Raw genomic sequence first — 21,619 nt, forward strand, 5'->3', positions numbered from 1 at the left:
CAGTACACATGGTTATGCAGGGTGGAGGAAGGAAGGTGTGCCCAAGGTGCAGGACCATCTTTCAGCATCGGTATGGGACGCTTCAGCTCGCAGAAGTTTGGTGTTTTAATAGGACATTCAGTCATTTGAGACAAACATGGTTTCTTGGCAGTAAGTTAAGTAAATCTAAGTTTAGTAGCTGGTCGTGTTGGTTTTAACATGCCCATGCTTTCATATGCAAATACTGAAAACTCCTCCTCGTAGGCCTGGCGTGCTACCTTCATCAAGCAAGAGCTGGCTTCAGTTTAGCTCTTTGCCCCATGCAGGGTGGCTGTCTGAGGACTGTTTATTTTTGAGACTTCCTTGTTGGGCTGCTGTGCACAGGTTCTGGGACTCTGACCTCTTCGGTGTTTGCTCTCTAATTGCGTTGCCATTTATTTTCTTGTTGGGAACCGGTGACGTGCACCACCTTGCTGCTTGCCCCATGCTCTCCTTTCACTAGCTAAATGTAGGCACGACTACGGGGCTTAAACTTAATAATTTTGTTTCCACAAATGCTTATTGGGAGCTTAAGACCATTTATACTTGAAAAAACCATATATGTGCAAAGATGACAACTTGGTAGTATTTTGCATCTGAATTCTGAACTCTTGCACTGTTTGGGGGAGCCAAAATATACGGCCAGGAGCAGTTCAGCAAGTCTTGCTTAGTAATTGTCCCTTGCTAATTGTGACCTTCTCATATCACTTTTAGATTACTGCTGTGTAACTCCTCAGCCCTCTCAAACCTTGAGAGATAATGCAGAGGGATTTGGGTTTTGTTTTTTTGGGGGGGTGGGTTGTGGGGTTTTGGTTTTTTTTTTTTGGAAAAGGCTACTCTTAGTGGGGGGTGGGTTGTGGGGTTTTGTTTTTTTTTTTTTTGGAAAAGGCTACTCTTAGTCCCCACCGATAGACTTCTGCCCCTCTCCCATCTCATACACACGTTATTGCTGAAGGTATGTTGCGCTCAAGCCCTCACCTCAGAGATGCTATTCCACTTTGTTTGCTGTTCTCTAAATTCAGGGATATAAGCTCCAAGTCCAGAAACTTTTGAGTTGTTTTGTAGGGATGATCACTTTTGGTTATGCCCACAAAAATCTATCCTAGACACCGAACTTCTCCCAGTCCTTGAAGTTGATATAATCTTGTCAAGCTTCTTTCAAACTGTTCTTTCTTCACTTAAAGCTGAGCTTATCAAGCACCTGGGTGGGAGTTGTGGAAGTTGGTGGGAGCACGGGGTAGTCTGAAGAATGGTCACGTTGTCTTTCCGTGTCCAAGTTTTTCACAAATCCAGAAATGTTTTATTTGAAGCAGCACTTCAGCTTCCCCTCAGCTGTATCCTCGAAACAAAACTTCACAAATACAGACAATTTTGGAGCCAGGTTCCTGTCTCTGAGTAGTGGTGTACAGCTTCTTAGACCTGTGTGTTCTGCCTCGCCTCTCCAGTTGTGTATCTTAGCAGAAACAAGCAGGGAGCTTCTGTGGAGCTGCTGCGGCAGCGTAGCCTGGTGTCCTGGTCTCCTTCCGTGTCCTCCTCAAAGTTCACGTTGAGCTGCGAGTTCTGCAGTTGCCTAACTGGGTCCTCGAGGTGAAACATGACTCTTGGATCTCACCTCTTCAAGCTACTGTTCAAGCACATTTAAAAAGGGTATGACACATTACAGTCTCAAATGCTGCATAAAATGATAACGTGCACTGGCATTTAACGGCACTTGGTTTCTAATAACATGGAATTGTCCATTCCTTCTTGACCTCATTTCTGGTTAAAACCTTGAATAGCATTTGGCTAATTGGATGAGTAGAAAAGATACTGCAATCTAGGTCAAGTCCTTCAGTCCCCCTCTTCACTCCTCTCGTTACTGCCAGACTGAAATGGTATTTTGCATGCTGCCTCTGCCCAGTGCTCTGTTCTGTAGTGACTGACTGAAAAGGAATTTCACACACACTTTGGTTTTTTTTTTATAGCTGACCCACTTCTCTGTAAATGGTTTGCATTGCATAAAGATTATTTCTTGCTGAAGGAGTGTGTAAGGAAATTTGCAGCTATTGCTGGCTTCTGTAGCTGCAGCTGGAATTCTCCTCCTAGAAAGGAACGGCCAGGAGGTAAGAGGTCCACGTTAGAAATGAAGTTGAGATGTAACCTAATGAGCAGGTATTGCTGCCTGGCCCTCCAGAGCGTGCAGGGGACTGAGCTAATAACTCTTCAAGTTGCTGTGGATTCATGGCTTTTATGAAGTTTAAATTCTGTTTCCAGGAGGAAGCCCAAGTGTAAGTGATGATTATGTTTACAGCATTAGGTTGCCCAATTTTAATTCCCCCTTTATATAAGGGAACAGTCAATAGCAAGAATTCCAAAGCACATTTTTACCAAAGCTTGCTGAAAACGTTAATGGACTAAGGTGCTCTTTCATATCCAGTCCTGGAGAATCTCTTGCTTAAACCTGGATGGGCAGATTGCTGTAAAAAAAAACTGAAAAAACAACCACACACAACAAAAACAAACAAGCAAAAAACCCCAACCACTTCAAATACAAGTTTCCATGAGGCTTTTATCTTACGTAATTTTGAATACTGGCATGATACGCTGTCATAGTTACATGGGCAGAACTTACTCTGATCACTTAGAGCTTTCTTAAATTGGAAAGTACGGCTGACACTTACTTCTGGCAAAGGATGAGCTATAAAAGCAAATTTAACAGTATCACCCAGTAAGAGTTGTTCATTTGTGCTGGACAGGTCTGGGGGAGGGGATGTCTTTTTTTTAATTCCCTTAACAAGGATTTCAGCTCCTGTATTCATGAATGATTCATTGCAGCCTTCTAAGGAGCTGCTTGCCTGTGGTGTAACTGCATTTTAGTGAGGTGCATGCTAATTTGGTGCCCTGAGAACGCTCTGAAGCTACTAACTAGCCTTGAACCTTGGTATGTATGAATGAAGGTGTTGGTTTGTTTCATATGATAAATGCAGTGGGTTCCCTGTCACAATGTTCATCCTTCTTTGCCTAGTAATCAGCACTAAATGTTCGGTTTTGTTCAGCAACTGCTAAATTTCCTGAAGACCTGGAGTTGAAACTGGCAGGAGCTCGTTCCTGATGTAATCTGCTGGAAAAGACACAGCAGTGGAAGCGTTCAAAGTCTTGTTTCCAGCTTGTACTTTCTAACAGTATATTTTAGTTTTCTATTAGCTCTTTTCATTTTGGTATTTAAAGATGCAAAGATAGTGATGCAATGGGGACACGCATGTAACTTGGTGGTGTGGCACTTTTGGGGTGGGGGAAATGGTCGTGTGCTGCTTCAACAAAACTTAATATGGATGCTGTTAGTCCTTCTGAAACTTAATGTTTCTGTTTCATCAGTAAAATACCAGACCATAACAAGAACTGTAGAAATTCTTCATACAGAAGAGTGTTGAAAGCTGAGCTGAACTGAGAAAATCCTATTCTTCCAACTTTTGAGAGCCACAAATAGCTAGGCAAGGCAGTGAGGATATTAAAAGGCAAGGGGGAAGACTTGCTGACAGATGAGATTGAAATGACTTTGCCAGAATTGCTTTTTTTGCTCCGCTGTTCCTGCTAGCAGATGGTCAGATTCCCAGGTGCTACAGTTTTATTCTTGGTAAAGTTTAGGGTCTTGCAATCTGAAACAAGTAACAGGTAATAGGAATCATAGATTGCTTCTGCATCAGGTTTAGCCTAATTACAATCCGGTGGCTTTAGAGAGGAGTGAATGGGCGGTTGGCATCAGGAAAGCTTGACCTCTGGCAAGTTCCCCATGCCTTGACAGTGAAGCAGTGGTGCTATGGCACTTTGCTGGAGCACTGACAATTTAGGTGGAGTTGAGTGATACAGATACCTTTGGGTTTTTGTTGGTTTGTTTTTTTTTTTAAAGTTTCACTTAACTGTTGGAAATACTACTAATGAAAGAGTATTGACATGGCAGTAGAGCTACTTGACAGAACTTTCCGCAAATGATGCACCACATAAGCCTAAACATTGGCTAATGCATCATAAGATGAAAGACTTCCCACATGGGCGTCCCAAAGGTACTCTCTGATTTTGCTGAGCTTTCCCTTATGCGGATAAGAGGTGACATGAATATAGGTGGGCTGTACCTAGAAACTGTATTTTCTGCCCTTTGATTCCCATCAGGCACACTGGTAGGATGAAAAGCAAATAGTATTGCATTGTCTACGTCTGCATTTATGGTGTGAAATAAGCCAGAAAATGTCGTGTGTGCCAGGCAGAGGAACAGTACAAGCTCCTTGTGGAGGCACTATAATCTTCACTTGGATGTCTGGCAGGCTTGTCAAACACAGGCTTGATGCAGCAGTAACACCATCTTTCTGATCAGCACCCAGGTGGTAAAGCTGCTAACTTTATCACGGTTGAGGTTTTTTAAATTCATAGAATCATAGAATAATTTGGGTTGGAAGGGACCTCTAAAGGTCATCTATTCCAACCCCCCTGCCGTGGGCAGGGACATCTGAGCAACCTGCTCTAGTTGCAGAGCCCCGTCCAACCTGACCTGGAATGTTTCCAGGGATGGGGCATCCACCACCTCTCTGGGCAACCTGGGCCAGCGTTTCACCACCCTCAGCGTAAAAAATGTCTTCCTTATATCTAGTCTGAATCTACCCCCTTTAGTTTAAAGCCATTCCCCCTTGTCCTGTCGCTACAGGCCCTGCTAAAAAGTCTGTCCCCATCTTTTTTCTAAGCCCCCTTTAAGTACTGACAGGCTGCAATAAGGTCTCCCCGGAGCCTTCTCTTCTCCAGGCTGAACAACCCCAACCCTCTCAGCCTTTCTCCATAGCAGAGGTGTTATTTAGAATCTAAATTCAGTTAGAACAATTTCTCTTAATTCTTAAAAGTTAAATTACTCCTTCTGTCCTTCCCTCCCCACTAATTTTGCTTCAGGAAAAGGAAGGCCATACTGTATGGATTTGCTTGGAGTCACTCGGGCTCACTTGCACTTGACACCAGCCTTCGGTGAGTGGGGTTTGGCTGAGCGTGCGTGCAGCTGCCCACGGGAGTTCCTGGGGTGTTTCACTTGTGAGGCTTCCTATGGCGAGTTCACATGAAGTTTCTTTCTGCAAATGTGATACTCCACACGCAGTGTCTGCAAAAGGATGCTTAGTTAGTCTTGGAAGCAGATACGTGTTTGGTGGTGGGCTTTCTTTTGATAGTCATACTGGGGATAAATGTTTGAGAAGCATCTATTAGCAGTAATGCTCAGGGATATACAGTCAAGTGATGTATTCCAGTATTTCATAGAATCATAGAATCATTAAGGTTGGAAGAGACCTCTAAGATCGAGTCCAACCATCGACCCAACACCACCATGCCCACTAAACCATGTCCCTAAGCGCCTCATCTACATGTCTTTTACATACCTCCAGGGATGGGGACTCAACCACTTCCCTGGGCAGCCTGGTCCAATGTTTAACCACTCTTTCAGTAAAGACATTTTTCCTCATGTCCAATCTAAACCTCCCCTGGCGCAACTTGAGGCCGTTTCCTCTCGTCCTATCGCTTGTTCCTTGGGAGAAGAGACCGGCCCCCACCTCGCTACAACCTCCTTTCAGGTGGTTGTAGAGAGCGATGAGGTCTCCCCTCAGCCTCCTTTTCTCCAGGCTGAACAACCCCAGTTCCCTCAGCCGCTCCTCATCAGACTTGTTCTCCAGACCCCTCACCAGCCTCGTTGCCCTTCTCTGGACACGCTCCAGCACCTCAACGTCCTTCTTGTAGTGAGGGGCCCAAAACTGAACACAGTATTCGAGGTGCGGCCTCACCAGTGCCGAGTACAGGGGCACGATCACTTCCCTCCTCCTGCTGGCCACACTATTTCTGATACAGGCCAGGATGCCATTGGCCTTCTTGGCCGCCTGGGCACACTGCCGGCTCATGTTCAGCCGGCTGTCGACCAGCACCCCCAGGTCCTTTTCTGACAGGCAGCTTTCCAGCCACTCTTCCCCAAGCCTGTAGCGCTGCATGGGGTTGTTGTGGCCGAAGTGCAGGACCCGGCACTTGGCCTTGTTGAACCTCATCCAGTTGGCCTGGGCCCATCGATCCAGCCTGTCCAGGTCCCTCTGCAGAGCCTTCCTACCCTCGAGCAGATCAACACTCCCACCCAATTTTCACTGGAAAGAAGTGTCGGATTCCCAACAACTTGGCCCTGTTTGGATTGTTATGTGGTGTATTAAAATGTCAGGAGAGCAGAGTGTTAGTAGCTACATGATGGTCCAGCTTTCTGGATGGAACTCCCTGCTAACCAGAGCTTTGTTCATGTTGAGCAGTTAGAGCTGAGAGCAGCTGGAACTGGGAAGGGGAAGAGCAGTGGTGGGCTTAGGTAAGTCCCGTCTTTTGTTAGCATAAGAGGGTTCACTGCAGTGTCTTTATAAGCTCTAAAGGAAAAGTAATTTTGCTTTTCCTAGTAAGAAGCTACAGGAGAATGACGAATGTAAGGAACCATATATCTAGTTTGCGTCTTTTTAGAAAGAATCTAGATGAAATAGGATATGTGGAAATCCCTCCTAAGCTAATCCTGGATCTTCAGCTTCTAACTACATCTCCAAGTTAACACCCTTGCTCTTACTGGTTTTGACAACTGTAGACTAAACACAAAGGTGTAAGAGTTCAGGTTCTCATTGCTTTCTTCCTGAGCTGTTTTCAGTTAATCATCAGTTGATCAATATAATCCTAGCCCTTTGTCTTGCTCTTGTGCTTTAAGATTATCTTCCTGTGGTTTCCCTCCTCATCTTCTGTCAAAGGACTGAAGAAAGGCATAAAATCCCAAACGGGGAGATTATCTGGTCTGTCTAGTACTGTATGAGAAGATACCGTAACAGTTTTAACTCTGTTAAACCAAAGATGAAACTCTGTGTAACCAAAGATTTCAAGTCACTAGAGAGACTTGGGGTGCAGTTTGGAGGAGATAAATGTCCCATTTCTTGCAGATATAGTGGCCCAAGACATTTACATTTCTCTTTACTGTGTTCATTTAAATAGCATTGGTAACACTGGTCAGTTTGCGTCCGTGACATGCGGGTCAGTGTTTGGTGTATTTTCAGAGCGAAACCTTGGCTGTACCAACGTCCAGTACCAAAAATTTAATTGTGTGGACAGTCATCCCTCTTGCTCAGTCTGTGTCTCTCTCATTTACAAGTGTGTGTTATCTTGCAGCTCGGCCAGTGCAGCACGTGGGAATTGTGGTAGCTTCGGGGAGTTCCCACTGAGAACAGACTGCTGTTATGTGGGGCTTGGAGCGAGAAGGGTTGTTGATTTAATTTAAAAAGATTTCTAAAAATGAGGTGAAAGCTTTGATGTAGAGATGAGATTGTTTTGGTTTTGGGGTTAACAATGCTGGAAAACGCATGCCAAGCTACTCCCAAAGCAGCCAACCCTGGATAATCACGTTCAGAGGTTGGTTTGTTTGTTTTTAACTTTTAAACCCCTCCTATTTGCCCTTAACGCTGATGCATCGGCACACTGATTCTTGTAAACTTTTATGCGAGCTCTTTGATTTTGATGGTTTCTGTCCTGTAGCTCCATGCTGTAGCGCTTCGGATGACCGAAGGCATCGCTTCTGGCCACCGCAGGTCCTCTCTGAGGTCCAGCAACTGAGGTGGAGGCTGCTCCCAACTGTGGGTTGGGCCACCTGTGAGAAGATCTGTGCTGACATGCCCTGCCTTTGCCTGCACTTCCAACCCCATCCTCCTCCTCCTCACCCCCATCCTTCCTCCTCCATCCTGCTGGTTGGGACCTGGATGTCCTCACCAATGACTCGAGCAGCAAGTTCAGATTTCGTAGTAGAAATATTTTTCCTTTAAGGTTAAGAGGACGCTTGCTTATGGGCAAATCCTTGTCGTACAGGGAGATGCTGGAAATTCGGCTTTCTGTGTTGGGAATCCGTGAGCCTTTGCATTTCGTTCTTGAAGTTGGGAACGCTGGTAGGCAGCACGGCCAGAGCTGAGGGTTCCTCTGGATCGTGTTGCAATAGCTCGACCTGGAAGTAGAATACGAACTTCAAGCTTGAGTTCAGCAAAACCATAATAAGAGATATGAGCCTTGAAGTAATTTCTATTGTAAAATTTGCTTTCCTTTTTATAGTATCTCTTGCCTTGAAACATCTTCAACATCAACAAACAGGGTGTTTCCCTGTTTTTATTACACATTCCAGAATTGCCCCTCTGTTTTAAAGGGGTACTGTAATGACAAGGATTTCATGCAGCAAGAGCCTCAACTCTTACTATTCTATTGCTTGTGTTCGGTCCCTGGTACACCTGAACCGCCCCGCGGTTCTCTCCCCTTAGCTAAAGAAACATGTCAGATCTCTGCTTCAACAGTTTGGATGCAATTGCAAGCTTACTTTTTTGTTCTGTAAACAACCTGGTTAAAATGCAGTTTTGCTTATTCTGCTGTAGATTTGAGGTGTGACACAATCTTCCCCTCTTGCCACGGCTTGTAAATCAGTGATATCTGGGAAACGTGGAAAAACTGAGCTGGTTTGAGGAGCAGAGGTTTTTAATGTGTCTTGCTGGAGACTTTGTTCTGGCGTGGTAGGCTGGTGCTCGTAGGGGACTCTCACTTTTCTGGGTCCGCTTGATATAGCTGCTTACCTTCTGAAATGTAATGCTTTAAATTTAATCGCAGGTGGTGTGAATAAATTTTTCACACCATCAATACTGTAAGAGTAAGAAAGCTGCCTTTCTTCAAGATGTGAAATTAGGCAATATCTTTTCTTCTGATGATCCTGTTTTTCTTGGAAACCTTTGCAGAAACCAGGAGAGCTTCAGGGTATAAAACAATGCTTACTATAAAATAGAGAACTGTTAATGGCTTTTGTTAACAATGAGCCAACTAGAACACTTCAACAGCTAAGGCGGCATAATTTGAGCATCAGTGATACCATCTCAAGTATACGGCTTCACCTATATTGAACGCTGACGCTTTTCAGTATCAATGGCTAGGTTCAAGTAATAAGGCTTTTTCAGTACTCAGTGTTGGCACTTGCTGGTTTGTTCTTTGGATTCATCTTGGCTAGTGCTGAGCGTAGTACAAAGGTAGCTTATAAATCCTGACTCTTAATTTTAAAATGCTTCTCAAATTCAGTTCTGTGGCAGATAGTAGTAGTTTTTATTTATTTACACACAGTAAAAAATTACTCAAGTGAAAGATCTGATATGGGATTAAAATGGCAGAAGAGAGAGGAGAAGGTACTTAAGGTGTATCTATTTTTTTTTTAAGAGTCTCTTTAATCCTTGTACCTGGTTCTTCTGGATCAGCTTGTAAAGCAGCACAGAGTTATTACTGCATCTGAAGATGTGAACTGTTTTGCTTATCTAAGTATGCTGAGAGTTAGTATTAAGCAAGTTTCTTAAAGAGCATGAGATGACAACTGTTATCAGGATAGTGCAGATTAATCTTGGTCCTGCGTAACCAAAGCTAGTCGTTTTATCGGTTTCACCTGTGGTGGTGGTTGCCCAACACAAGAAACTTTGATCCTACAGTGCAGGATTAGCTACAGTTAGCAAAACCACAGTGAGCCAAAATGGCCATGGAGCAAACGCTCTGGGTTAATGTCACTGGGCTGTTGTTGGTGTCTGTGCCCCTTCCTTAAAGGCAGCTACGGATAAAATTGTGCCAGCCGTGTTTTGATATGTGAAGCGGTCCTGCGGTGGTGTGGCTCGTGCAGATTTAAATGTTCATTACCCCTATTTGGGATACTCGCAGAGCTTGGCATGCTGCTTAAAGTTATTTGATGGGGGGTTGTATGCCTTTGGAAAAGATGGGACTGATGATTCAGAGTCCCCTGACCGCTCTCAGGGGTGGGTTGTCCAACCTTTTCATTTCTGGTTTGTCCTTAGATCTGGTCGGGGATCAGGTTGCACAGGAGATGTGTGTGCTTTGAGGTTTCTGGGAAGCATCTGACCACTGTTAAAAAAAAAAAAAGTCTCTAAATTCTTGTGCAAACTTTCTGCTGTTAGAAGAAGCCATGGCTGCTCAGCCAGAAAAGTTGTTTTTCCAGATGAGCTTGTCTAGACTGAGTTTAAGTATTGGGCGTGTTTCCCAAATCTTGGACCCTTCTCATGAGTTTGTTCTATTTAAACCATACCTAATTGCTTGGTACTCACTGGATAAAAAGTTTTCAGTGATCCAAAAGCCTTTAGACAATGACCTGTTCCTGTTCATGCTTTTACAATAACGGTGGTTTATTTTTCCTCGTTAGATGTCGTCTTGAACTTGCAGATGATGAAAGGGTTTTCAATGCCTATTTTATGGGACAGGAATAGTGAATCGACGACCCTTTTCTGCAGTTATGCCTTGCATGTCAAAGTTACAGGTAGCCATTCAGACTGAAATCCATAAAACTTTGAATCTGTACTTCTCTTCCTGACCATAGCTTGCTTTATTTTGTTAGACTTGCAACTTCATCTGCTAGTTTTTCCAGTATTTTGAGATGAAGAAAGAATGCGAAGCTTTTTGAATATTTTCCCCCTTCTGCATGCTTCTGCGTCCTCCTCTCCCTCCTTCCCATGTTTCTAGTTATCATAAGTGAAAGTCTGAGATCCCCTCTTGCTGTGTAGCTGGTTAGATTACATGGATCACTACTTCCATAGATACTTTCTGAAGGCTGTTTCTATCATCTTAAGATGGCTATTGTCTAATCAAATTCATCTGTCACAGTAGTGTCTTGACAATAGATAATAACAGATGGCTAAGGAAAATTCTTAAAAAAAAAAAAAGGCAAAAAAGGCAAGTGTGGAGTGATTCTTAGTTTGTTTGGTGGTGTGTTTTTTTCCTCCCCTCAAAATACTCTCCCAGCTGTCTTTGAGTGAAGTTCCTAAACTGAAGGTGTTGACTTTGTATTAACATTTTCCGTGAGTTTCCCATTCCTTGCCACACATTGTTTAGCACTCACAATAGCCTGTGGCGAGTGGTTCACAGCTTGGCTTGGGAAATGCCTCCTGTGGATTTAACCTGGTCAGCTAGAAAGCACGGGGAACATAAAATTATGTGGTGATGCTTAACCTCAGCCCTTTAGTGACTAAATCAGCTTCTCTTGGATCACTTGAGGAAGGTCATAAAATCACAGAATAATTGAGGTTGAAAAGGACCTCTGGAGATTGTCTAGTCCAACCACTCTGCTGAAAGTGAGGTTTGTAGGACAAAACCTTTTGCAGTGTTTGACCACTGTCAGAATAATAATTAAAAAAACCCGACAGAAAAAAAACCCAAACACCACCACACTCAACTTGTGCCCATTACCTCATGTCCTTTCAGTGGATACCACTGAAGAGTCTGGCTTGGTTTTCTTTACAACCACTTATCAGGTGCTTATACACATTGACAAGATCTCCCTGGGCCTTGTCTTGTCTTCTCCAGGCTAAACAATCCCAGGTCTCTCAGCCTGCCCCCCCCCTCCCCCCACCCCCCCCAGTCCCTTAAAATGATCTTTGCTGCCATTTGCTGGACTTCTTCCAGTCTGTCTGTGCCTGTCTTGAACTGGGGAGCCCAGGGCTGGACACAGCACTTCAGATACTGTCTCACCAGTGCTGAGCAGAGGGGAAGGATCACCTCCATCAGCCCGCTGTCAGCGTTCTGCCTCATGCAGCCGAGGGTGCCCGTGGCCTTTTTTACCTCAGGGTTACACTGCTGGCTCATGGTCAACAAAGGGTTGCTCCTCCCCAGGTGCAGGACTTGGCATTTCTCAGTGGACTTGAGATGAGGTTCTGTCTGCCTGTTTCTCCAGCCTGTCAAGGTCCCTCTGAAGGGCTGCACAGCCATCTTGTGCATCAGCCATTCCTCCTGGTTTTGTATTGTTTGTGAACTTGTTGAGGGTGCACTCTGTGCTGTCGTTGGTCATTAATGGAAAACAGTCTTGGACCTAGTACCAACCCCAATGTTTTGAAGTTTGTTTGTTTTTTTTTTTAAAAACTTATTGCTGATTAGCAGATAATCTGATAGCAGATAATCATGTCTATGAAGACTATTTAAAAGTCTTTCCTCAGTAGAGATGGCCAGACTTCTGTTTGATTGTTTTTGGTAAGCAAAGCAACACCTTAAAAGTCTCAAGCTGTATTGTTAGCAGCATTGATTTCATGCAGTTTGTCTTTATTGGTGTATTGTGGGGTGGGGAGAGGGGCAAAGTAAAGTTTCTCATCCATCTGTTGACCGTTTGGGGTCAAGAGTCAATGAAGGGTCTAGATGTTGGGAGCCCAGTCTTCTCTCCCAGTGGACAGGCAGCCTTTTTGGCTACTTGTGTGTTCCTGATTAAGTGTCTTGAGATACAGATTTGCATTATTTTGAAGTCAGTATTAATGGTTAACCTGGAGTTACAAACGCTGTTCTTGTGCGTTTGAGAATAGGCCATTTTATATTGATCTGTTTTTGCAGTACCCAGACTTGCGGCTCTAGCAAAATGCTGCAGTTCTATACTTAGAAGACACCTGAGAGTCATGTCCTCAGATGAATATTCTTGTACATCCAGCCCAATGGAAAATAATTTGGAGTTTGCACTGTGATCTGGCAGGTAAAACTATCTTTCAAGGATACTGATAGATAAGAATTTATACGGCATCTCTGAGCAGAATGTCAGATGAATTAAGTCAAAATCTGTGTTGGATGCATGGTGCTATTCTGTAGTTATAAAATCTATGTTGGATGCATGGTGCTATTCTGTAGTTAACCATGCAGAGCTATAAACTTTCTTTGCAAGACCAACAACACGTGATCCTCAGTTGCCTGTTGACAATTCTACTGATACGTTCTTTGCTCTTCTAGTCTTTCTGTTCAGAAACAGCATGTTCAAGCTGGGGAGGGAAGACAAGCAGCTCAGATCCCATTGTTAGATTGCTTCAAGGGTGCTCACAGCTGTGTCACCCATTGAATCAGTCGTCTTTCATTCGGTGCTGTATTTGTTACAGCCTAGTGTTACACGTGTATTCTTGAAGATGGATAACTGTAGGGAAGAAGAAAAAAAAAGTGGCTCTCCTTACTACTCAGGCTCCTCTAACCAAAGTTTTCTTTCTAATCTGTCTTCTTCCTGATTTATTTTGTGTTCTTTGGTGTAATCTTACAAAAGCACGTTCACCTCTACACCAGGACCTTTAACGCCATCAAACTGAGCTACAAGAGTGTCTACTTACTCACATAGACTACGTCAGTGCTTCAGTTGGCACACCGGTGGTGGTGACACCACGATAGGATGTCAGTCTTTGCAGTGGCCGAACACCCCACCACCAGTTTGTGAGAGGCCTTGTCCCAGACAAGGCTGCAGGGAATGCTTGGTGCTCCTCCTGGAGGCTAGGATTGAATATGATGGTGGCTTCAGGATTCTCCACCTGGGATGGGATAATCCCGGTTATATGTACAAATTGGGGGATGAGAGGCTGGAGAGCAGCCCCACGGAAAGAAATCTGGGGGTTTGGGTTGATGGCAAGTTGAATATGAGTCAACAGTGTGCCCTGGCAGCCAAAAGGGCCAACCATGTCCTGGGGTGCATCAAACACAGCATAGCTAGCTGGCTGAGGAAGGTGATTGTCCCACTCTGCACTGTGCTGGTGTGGCCCCGCCTCGAGTACTGTGTGCCGTTTTGGGCGCCCCAATATAAGAAGGACATCAAACTATTAGATTGTGTCCAGAGCAGGGCAACCAAGATGGTGAAAGGCCTTGAGGGTGAGATTTACGAGGAGAGGCTGAGGTCACTTGGTTTGTTCAGCTTGGAGAAGAGAAGGCTGCGGGGTGACCTCATTGCTGAGGGGTGACCTCATCGCAGTCTACAATTCCCTCAGGGGGGCAGCGGAGGGGGAGGTGCTGACCTCCTCTCTTTGATGACCAGCGATAGGACACAAGGAAATGGAATGAAGCTGCGTCAGGGGAAGTTCAGATTGGACATTAGGAAAAGGTTCTTCACAGAAGGGGTGGTTGGTCACGGGAACAGGCTCCCCTGGGAAGTGGTCACGGCTCCAAGCCTGTCGGAGTTCAAGGAGCATCTGGACGACACTCTTAGTCATATGGTTTAGTTTTAGGTAGTCCTATGTGGAGCAGGGAGTTGGACTCGATGGTCCTCATGGGTCCCTTCCAACCTGAGATATTCTATGATTCACCAGTGGAGCATGGCCTCTGCTTGAGCTTCTGGGTGAACCACCTGTGGGAGGAGGTGAGCAGACTGTACAGCACTAGGGCGGGCAAATGGGAGATTAACCGGTTACTTGCAGAGATGCTGCAGCGCAACAGCCCAAGCCTCACACTACTCAGGAGATGATAAAAAAAAGTTGCATTCCCTTGTCAGGGGCAGTGTTGAATGTGGAAGCTTTCTCACTTTCAGCAGCAAAAAGCCTTCCTCTGCATGCAGATGTTTGGATGGAGAACAAATACTGGGTTCTGGCAACACAAGAGGAGCAGTCAGTTCTGACAGACTGGCAAATTTTGGGCTGGTTGTGCCTGGTCTATGGGTATGACCCAGTGCCACCAAGAGGAAGCAGCTGGTGACAATGGCTGGAGACTTCCTTCAGTAAAGGATTGAGGAACCCATCCACTGAGCAGACTTGCTGTCTTGAGAAGTTTGTTGCTTGCTGGGAGACTGGATCCAGGATGTTATGGAGAAGTTGGTAGAGTTCTTCTGGTCTGTGGACTACTACCCCTTGCCACTTATGCATGTGGGCACCTATAGGATCATAGGATAATCTGGTTGGAAGAGACCTCAGGAGCTCTCTGTTCCACCTTTTCCCTCAAAGCAGGGTCAGCTTGAGGTTAGACCACATTGCTTGGGGCTTTATCCAGTCAGGTCTTGAGTAAAACCTCCAAGGATGGAAATAACACAGCCCGTCCCATTTCTCGACTGTCCTCATTATGAAAATGTTATTCCTTATACTCACTTGCCACCTCTCTTCTTTCAGCTTTTACCTGGTGTCATACTTCTGCTAGGCACCACGGTGAAGAGTCTGGGTCCATTTTTTTAACTGTCTCATAGGTACTGGCAGGCTGTTACGATGTCTTACCCTCAGCCTCTTTTTCTTTCAGCTTTCTTTAGCTGAAGGATATAATTAGAAAACCTTTTCTTCCTTTCTGCTCTTAATGATGAGATTCTCTCGTCAAACACGGTATTAGCTTGCATCGTGGTTGTGCCTAGTGAAAAATTAATGAAATGTGGTGTTGCCGCTCTAGGTATGAGCGAGATGGGACTTGTCAAGAGCACGTCCATGTAGTGAAAGTCAAGAGGAAAACACAGTGCCCAAGAAAAAAAATGCACACTTATATTTTTGTGTGTGAGAAATGGCAAATGCCCTGAAGTTCCTTGTTAATGGAATCATAGCACCACTTTATTTTTCTCCTAATTTGTTTTGCTAGCTGCAGTGAAAAAGTTGACACCACAGATGGAAATTGAGATGGTCTTAACTCTTCTTGCCCTCCATGGGCTTTCAGCACACTGTGCAGAACAAGCTTTCAGATTTTGTTCCAAGTTAATGGTATAAAAGTATGCAGACTCTTTGGCAGTGCTGAGCGAACATGAATTAGGAGCTGATATAAATGTAAAAACTGCAGTGGTCTGACTTAAATCACTCTTCAACCACCTTAATTTTGTGTCCTTTTAATTTTGTGTCCTTTTGCTGTGGGCATCCTTAGTTACAATACAGCTAGAAATGAAGTGGAATGAGTCACCGAGGCTGATACCAGAGTGAGTGTAAACAAATCCCACTTAAATCTGTTTTAAACTCACTTTTTTATACATGTGCTACTCTGCTATTCAAGAAGGGACTAAAGCCGAAGTGCTGTGCTGGTGTTCAGTGCTGTGCTTCAGAGTATGTTTCATTGCCGCCAGCCAGCCTTGGCAAAAGTCACATACTAGGTCTGGAAATAGCTTAAGCTGCTGTGAAAGTCAGGCTTTAACATAACTTAACATAACTGAACAAGAGACTTTAACGTGATGGGGACATCAGCTAGGGCTTCCAAAGCTAAAAATGGTGCTAAGCGTAGGTCTTTGTTTTTCTAAGCAGAGAGATGCTGCAGTTCATCAAGGTCTTTCCAAAGTCCTTTCCAAAGAGAGCTAAATCTGCAGCCATCAGGGTAACTTAAATGTTCCTGGAGGGAACAAGGTGCAGGGGTTTAGGAGAAGCCATGCATTCTGCACGGCTGTTGAGCAGAGAAATTAAAACTGGTAATTTTCTTCTGCAAAGTCACTTGTAGGTTTTTATACTTAACATACCGATGGTTTATTTTCTGGTTAAAGACATAAGTCAGAACTCAAGGGTTGCTGTGCTGGGCATGGGTCAAAAGCGGATGATTAAGAAGGAAATGAGGCATTTCCTGCCCATCCCCCCAGCACGAATATTGCTTAAAATATCCAAATGACGTCTGGTAACTGGCATCTTCCTTCAGAAGTCTTCAGCATCTCTGTCCGCTATTGTGAATTATACTTTTGCATCTTAGTCCTCTTGAAAGGGAGGTGAGTGGCCTGAGGCATCGGAGTGTGCATAGTGTGGGCTGGGGAAGGGGTGGCAGTGTATTTGGCAACTTAACGCAGGAAGCATTTTTGTAGACCATATTTACGAACTTTAAGCCTGAACTGTGTGCAGAGACTTTCAAAGAACCCTAATGGTGTTAAACCCCAAATTTCCTTAAACTTCTTAACTACTGATCAGTTCGGTAAGTATTAGTTTCAACTTTGCAGACATTAAGGATTTGTTTTTTGGAAGTTTTATGTCTGAGGGACCTCAGCAGTTCCTGAAGCATTCCCAAGTGAAGCTGATGGTTGTGAAGCCACCCTGTTACTGTGGAGCATTTAATTCTCCAAGAGGTGTTATCTGTGGGCAGTGCATTTGAAATAAAATTTGGGAATTGCACTAAAATAAGTCCTTTAGCCAGTCTTCTGGAGTCTCTTTGCTCCTTACATTCTTCAGGTGGAAGGGGTGGTAATGAGGTGCGAGAAGGCCAGTAGTTCTTCCTGGGTTGTATCCTTGGAGATGTCCAAACCATTCAATTTAGTTTTCTGTGCAGTTGAATATTAATGTGAAAAATGCAAATGAGTAACTTCCTCTCAATCTGCTTTTGCTTGCCAGGTCCTGGAGAAATATCCTAATACACCTATGAGCCATAAAGAGATCCTTCAAGTGATCCAGAAAGAAGGACTTAAAGAAATCAGGTGAGTTAAGTACCCATACCAGTAAAACATTCATACTTTGGTTCCAACTTAGTTTAGTTTACTGTTAACCCCTATCTCCTAAGTATTTTGGGGACCGAAATGTTAAATACCTGCAGAATTGGAGTCTAGGTCCCATTTGCGAACAAGCTCTCAAGTCACTGGTACCTTTCACCAAGAAAGCTAGGTAAGGGTCATGCTTAATTTCCAGGTATGCATGACTCTGGTCTGCGGCTCTTATGTAAGGTAAACTAGACCTGATCAGGTAGTTCAGGCTCCAGGTACTGAAGTAAGCTTAACTATTTTTTTATTTCATCTTTAAAAAAAGAAAACAATAGTCAGTTTAATTGAAATGACCTAAAACAAAAGTTAAAGCTTTCCAGGAAGTAAAAAAGCAGCCTCACTTACAAATCCCTATTTAAAAAACTTTAAGCCTCATGCTATTTTCTTTAGTATTATCTGGAGTAGCGTCTGGTTCTGCTTTAGAGATCTTCCTGTTCCCCCCGAGGAGCAGACGGGGTGCTTGGTGTGCTGGGCAAAGGAGGGCACCAACTCGGGTGATACTGATCTGCTTTAGAAAAACAGAGCAACTCGGATGACAGCTCTCGAACTGCTGTTACCATAGCTTAATTCTTGAGTCCTTGCGCATATATATTTCCCGGAGATGGACAGGTGTATCTGGTGAGATAGGGAACAGTTGTCCATGTGAAGTACAAAGTATTTATACTTCTGTTTTCTAAGAGCAAAGAAAAAGGGAGGGAAAAAGAGGATTGGATGTGCCAGTTCATCTATTTTGGAATATAACCAGTTATCCTGAATTTGACTTAATTATGTTTTTCACTCCACTTCACCAGTTTAATACAGCAATCCATCTGCTTTGGCAGAAATATTCAAGGGCCCAAGTGTAGAAATTCTGCTATTGATAACAAGATCTTGCACTCAAGTTGTGGACAACATAAAGCTGGTTTGCTTTTTGGAAAAGTCAGTTTATCTAAAAGTAAGGAAACCAAATATTTAGCTCTTAGGGAGGTGACAAAAGTGGGGCTTAGTTCCTGCAGGATGCATTTCGTTTTGGGGCAGTACTACATTCAGACAGATCAAAGGTTTACCAGCCTTAGGGCAGCTTCAGTATTGTGTTAAATACTCTTAATCCATCAAAGGCATGTCTGCAAACAGTAACCGCGCTTGTCAGCCCCTTGTGCACTCCCAAGGATAGAAATGCAGTTGTCTGTACTGGTGGCCTCGCTGATGGCAAAGCACAAGTCCAGCAAACATCCAGGTGCTTAGATGTGGTGTGGTGAACCTTTTTAGCAATTCAGAGTGCTCTTTTTGGGGCAGAGCCTTAGGCAGGAGCTCAGATGTGGGGTGAAAGATCCAGTCTCTGGCTGGCCGGGCCAGATTTTGGACTGAACAGTCAAAAAAAGCCAGAACAGAAATGCCACGGTGCCATATAGTCCTTTTCAACCTCAAGTCCTTCTTTCAGAGCTGATTTGGGGATTTAGCCTGAGCTGATAATAAGTTGTTTTCCTCTCTAAAAAAGCTGCAGCTGAGCATCAGGGCAGCACAAACTCCTCAGTATCTTCAATCGCAAGAGATGTTTGTGGGAGCAGTCAGATGTGAAACTCAGTTTCTCTAGTTCAGCTATCCACCTTACTGACTCGGACACGCTTGGATGCTGTGTAGTGGTCTTTCCCCTTAAATGTTAGATTGATGTAATAAAGCTTTATTTAGCTTGAGATCTAAAAGGTTGTCAGTTCTTAAGCAACTCAATTCCAGTTAGTGCCAGTAATGTATTTGTGGCTGGACTGGGCTTCTGATAAGTCATAGCCTGTGACAAGATGGGCTTAACACAAATCAGCATTTATTAGAGGAAAAATCATGTTGGAGAAGGTATAAAAGCTGTCAGATGAGCGTGTTGAGCTCACCACATTTTGAGTCCTCTTATGTGGAGGTTCTGGCAGGAAACCATGGCAAAGCCTTTGACAGCAGATTACAGCAGTTTCCATGTACTTGGTTGCCTTGAGACAGCAGGCAGCTGCAGGACTCTGCAGTTTGGTAAAATGGTGTGTAAATTTGCAGGCAGCACATGGGCTCTCCTGCTAGCATGTGTGTCAAAGGCGTTTCAGTTTTTTGAATTTTTTCTCAATGCAATTTGCTTTTGATAAAATTGCAAATTTCTTTAGTAGCAAACTATTTCCACAAGCCACATAATCTTTAAACTCTGTCAGTTTTGACTGCATTGTTTGTTTGTATTTAATTCAGCATCTATTGCCTCAAATCCTTAGATATATCTAACTTTTTTATATCTCTGATTTCCAGAAAGAAAATAGTTTTAGGAATGTCATTTGCCACTTCTACGGATGTGCTGAAATGAGGGAGAATGGGGAGCCCAACTAGTGTCCAGCAGTCATTTTTCTGTTTGGCCACGCGGCCAGTCCATCTCCCTTTGCTCTAATGATTCCTGGCATGCGCTGCCACTTGGCCGGCTGCTTGGGAGGAAGCTTGAGGGCATGTTGAAAGAGTTTAGAGGACTCGAAGGGCTGGTACTGTTGTAGAGGATTTGGAATTGCAGGGAGGAAGGGTGGCAGTTGAGATGAGCGTGGACAAAAACAGGAACAATCATTTCTGCTATGTGCAGGACAACTTGGCTATTCTTTGGACAAGGCTCAGTCTTTCATAAGATGGAGGGGGTTTTGTAGCAATACAGACACCTGGGGTGATACTGGCTGATTATCTTACCTGTATTTACAATTTTATCCTAGTACTCAAGTAATTTTAATCATGAGATATTTTTAAAGGTCAACCCAGGACCAGTACTCTGAGATTTCAGTTTTGGAGACCTAGGGCATCCTGAAGCTAGAACTATACTTCTTGCGTGATCTGTCATCGTAACTTTCTCGGTTTGCCTGTTTTGACAGGCTGCCCTAATCCTATGAGATTCTTTCCTACCTACAGGTCACTACTTGCAAACCGCAAAAATAAAATACATGTGGATAAACACGCGATGAACTGGCAGCGTAACCGTATCTGGCTCTAAGATTTGTCCAACATCCTATATTGCCTTATCTCTGATGGCAGCCTAGCTTGGGGAAGCCTGAGCATGTTGTAACACACCTTCAAATGAGGCTTTGAAGATGCATGGGATAATGGTGTTAACCCCAGCAACACCAGCTGTGAAAGTCCCCTAAACTTGAATGCGTGGGATAGATGGGCACCAAGAGTTAGCAACAGGGAATCACATTTGTCTGATAAGTGGCTTTTTAAATCAAAATTGTGAACTTGTCATTGGATTTCATTAACCTCCTTGGGTATGTGTCGTGGTTTAACCCCAGTCGGCAACCAAGTACCACCCAGCCGCTCGCTCACCCTCCCCCCCGGCCCCTGGTGGGATGGGGGAGGGAGTCAGAAGAGCAAAAGTGAGAAAACTCACGGGTTGAGATAAGAACAGTTTAATAATTGAAATAAAATAATAACAATTGTAATGAAAAGGAAGACAACGAGAGAGAGAGAGAGAGAAACAAAACCCAGGAAAAACAAGTGATGCAACCGCTCACCACCAGCTGACCAATGCCCAGCCAGTCCCCGAACAGCGGCCAGCCCCCACCCCCTCCACCCCGACCAACTCCCTCCAGTTTATATACTGAGCATGATGCCACATGGTATGGAATACCCCTTTGGCCAGTTTGGGTCAGCTGTCCTGGCTGTGCCCCCTCCCAGCTTCTCGCTGGCAGGGCATGAGAAACTGAAAAGTCCTTGACTTAGTATAAGCACTGCTCAGCAACAACTAAAACATGGGGGTGTTATCAACATTGTTCTCCTCCTAAATCCAAAACACAGCACTGTGCCAGCTACTAGGACGAAAATCAACTCTATCCCAGCCGAAACCAGGACAGTATGTTAAAATCAGTGTAAGAGTATCTGAAGAGTTAGCATCTTTGAAAGACATCTTTGGCAGCCTTTTCTCTTAATAGCTGTGAATGTTTTGTTTTTCTTGGATTTTATAGGGGACACTGTGTAAAATACGAGCTTGTGAATGTCTGTCCAAACATGGTGACTTTTTTTGCCCAAATACTAATTAAAGCAAGGAAACACATCTAACCACTAGCTCAGTCTCAGTGAAAATGAAAACAGACATGGTGCTCTGGCTACGTTTATTTCAAGTATTCATGGAATTTCTAACATAAACCAAAACAAACTCTTAAACAACTTTGGGGGGGGGAAAGTATAGAAGCCAAAATCCCCTTTTTGCTAGTTGTATTTGGACTAGAGATATGTGTGTCATGAACAGTTTGGTTTCAAGTTTTAGCTGCCCTCCAGGCAGTGGCTGACTTACGCTTCTCACTGGCAAGTCGGTCCTTCCAAATTTCTTGCAAGATGCTCTGAGCATCCAGCTCGGAGCATCCTTGAGGAGGGAACTTCCTTCCAGACAAGGAGGTGGTTATGTGAAGAGGGCTGGAGCTGCTCAGT

General features: G+C 44.1%; 1 protein-coding gene across 1 annotated transcript in view; it reads left to right on the forward strand.

Moving 5' to 3' along the window:
* LOC103895541 (putative Polycomb group protein ASXL2) overlaps positions 1-21,619 on the forward strand; it is a 63,126-nt gene that overhangs the window by 17,600 nt on the left and 23,907 nt on the right. The window contains exon 2 of the mRNA XM_019470969.1: positions 17,073-17,155. Coding sequence (XP_019326514.1) covers positions 17,073-17,155 — 83 coding nt within the window. The remainder of the gene's footprint in view (positions 1-17,072; positions 17,156-21,619) is intronic.

Source organism: Aptenodytes forsteri, unplaced genomic scaffold (genome assembly GCF_000699145.1).
Source record: "Aptenodytes forsteri isolate BGI_AS27 unplaced genomic scaffold, ASM69914v1 Scaffold192, whole genome shotgun sequence".
Taxonomy (NCBI): Eukaryota; Metazoa; Chordata; class Aves; order Sphenisciformes; family Spheniscidae; genus Aptenodytes; species Aptenodytes forsteri.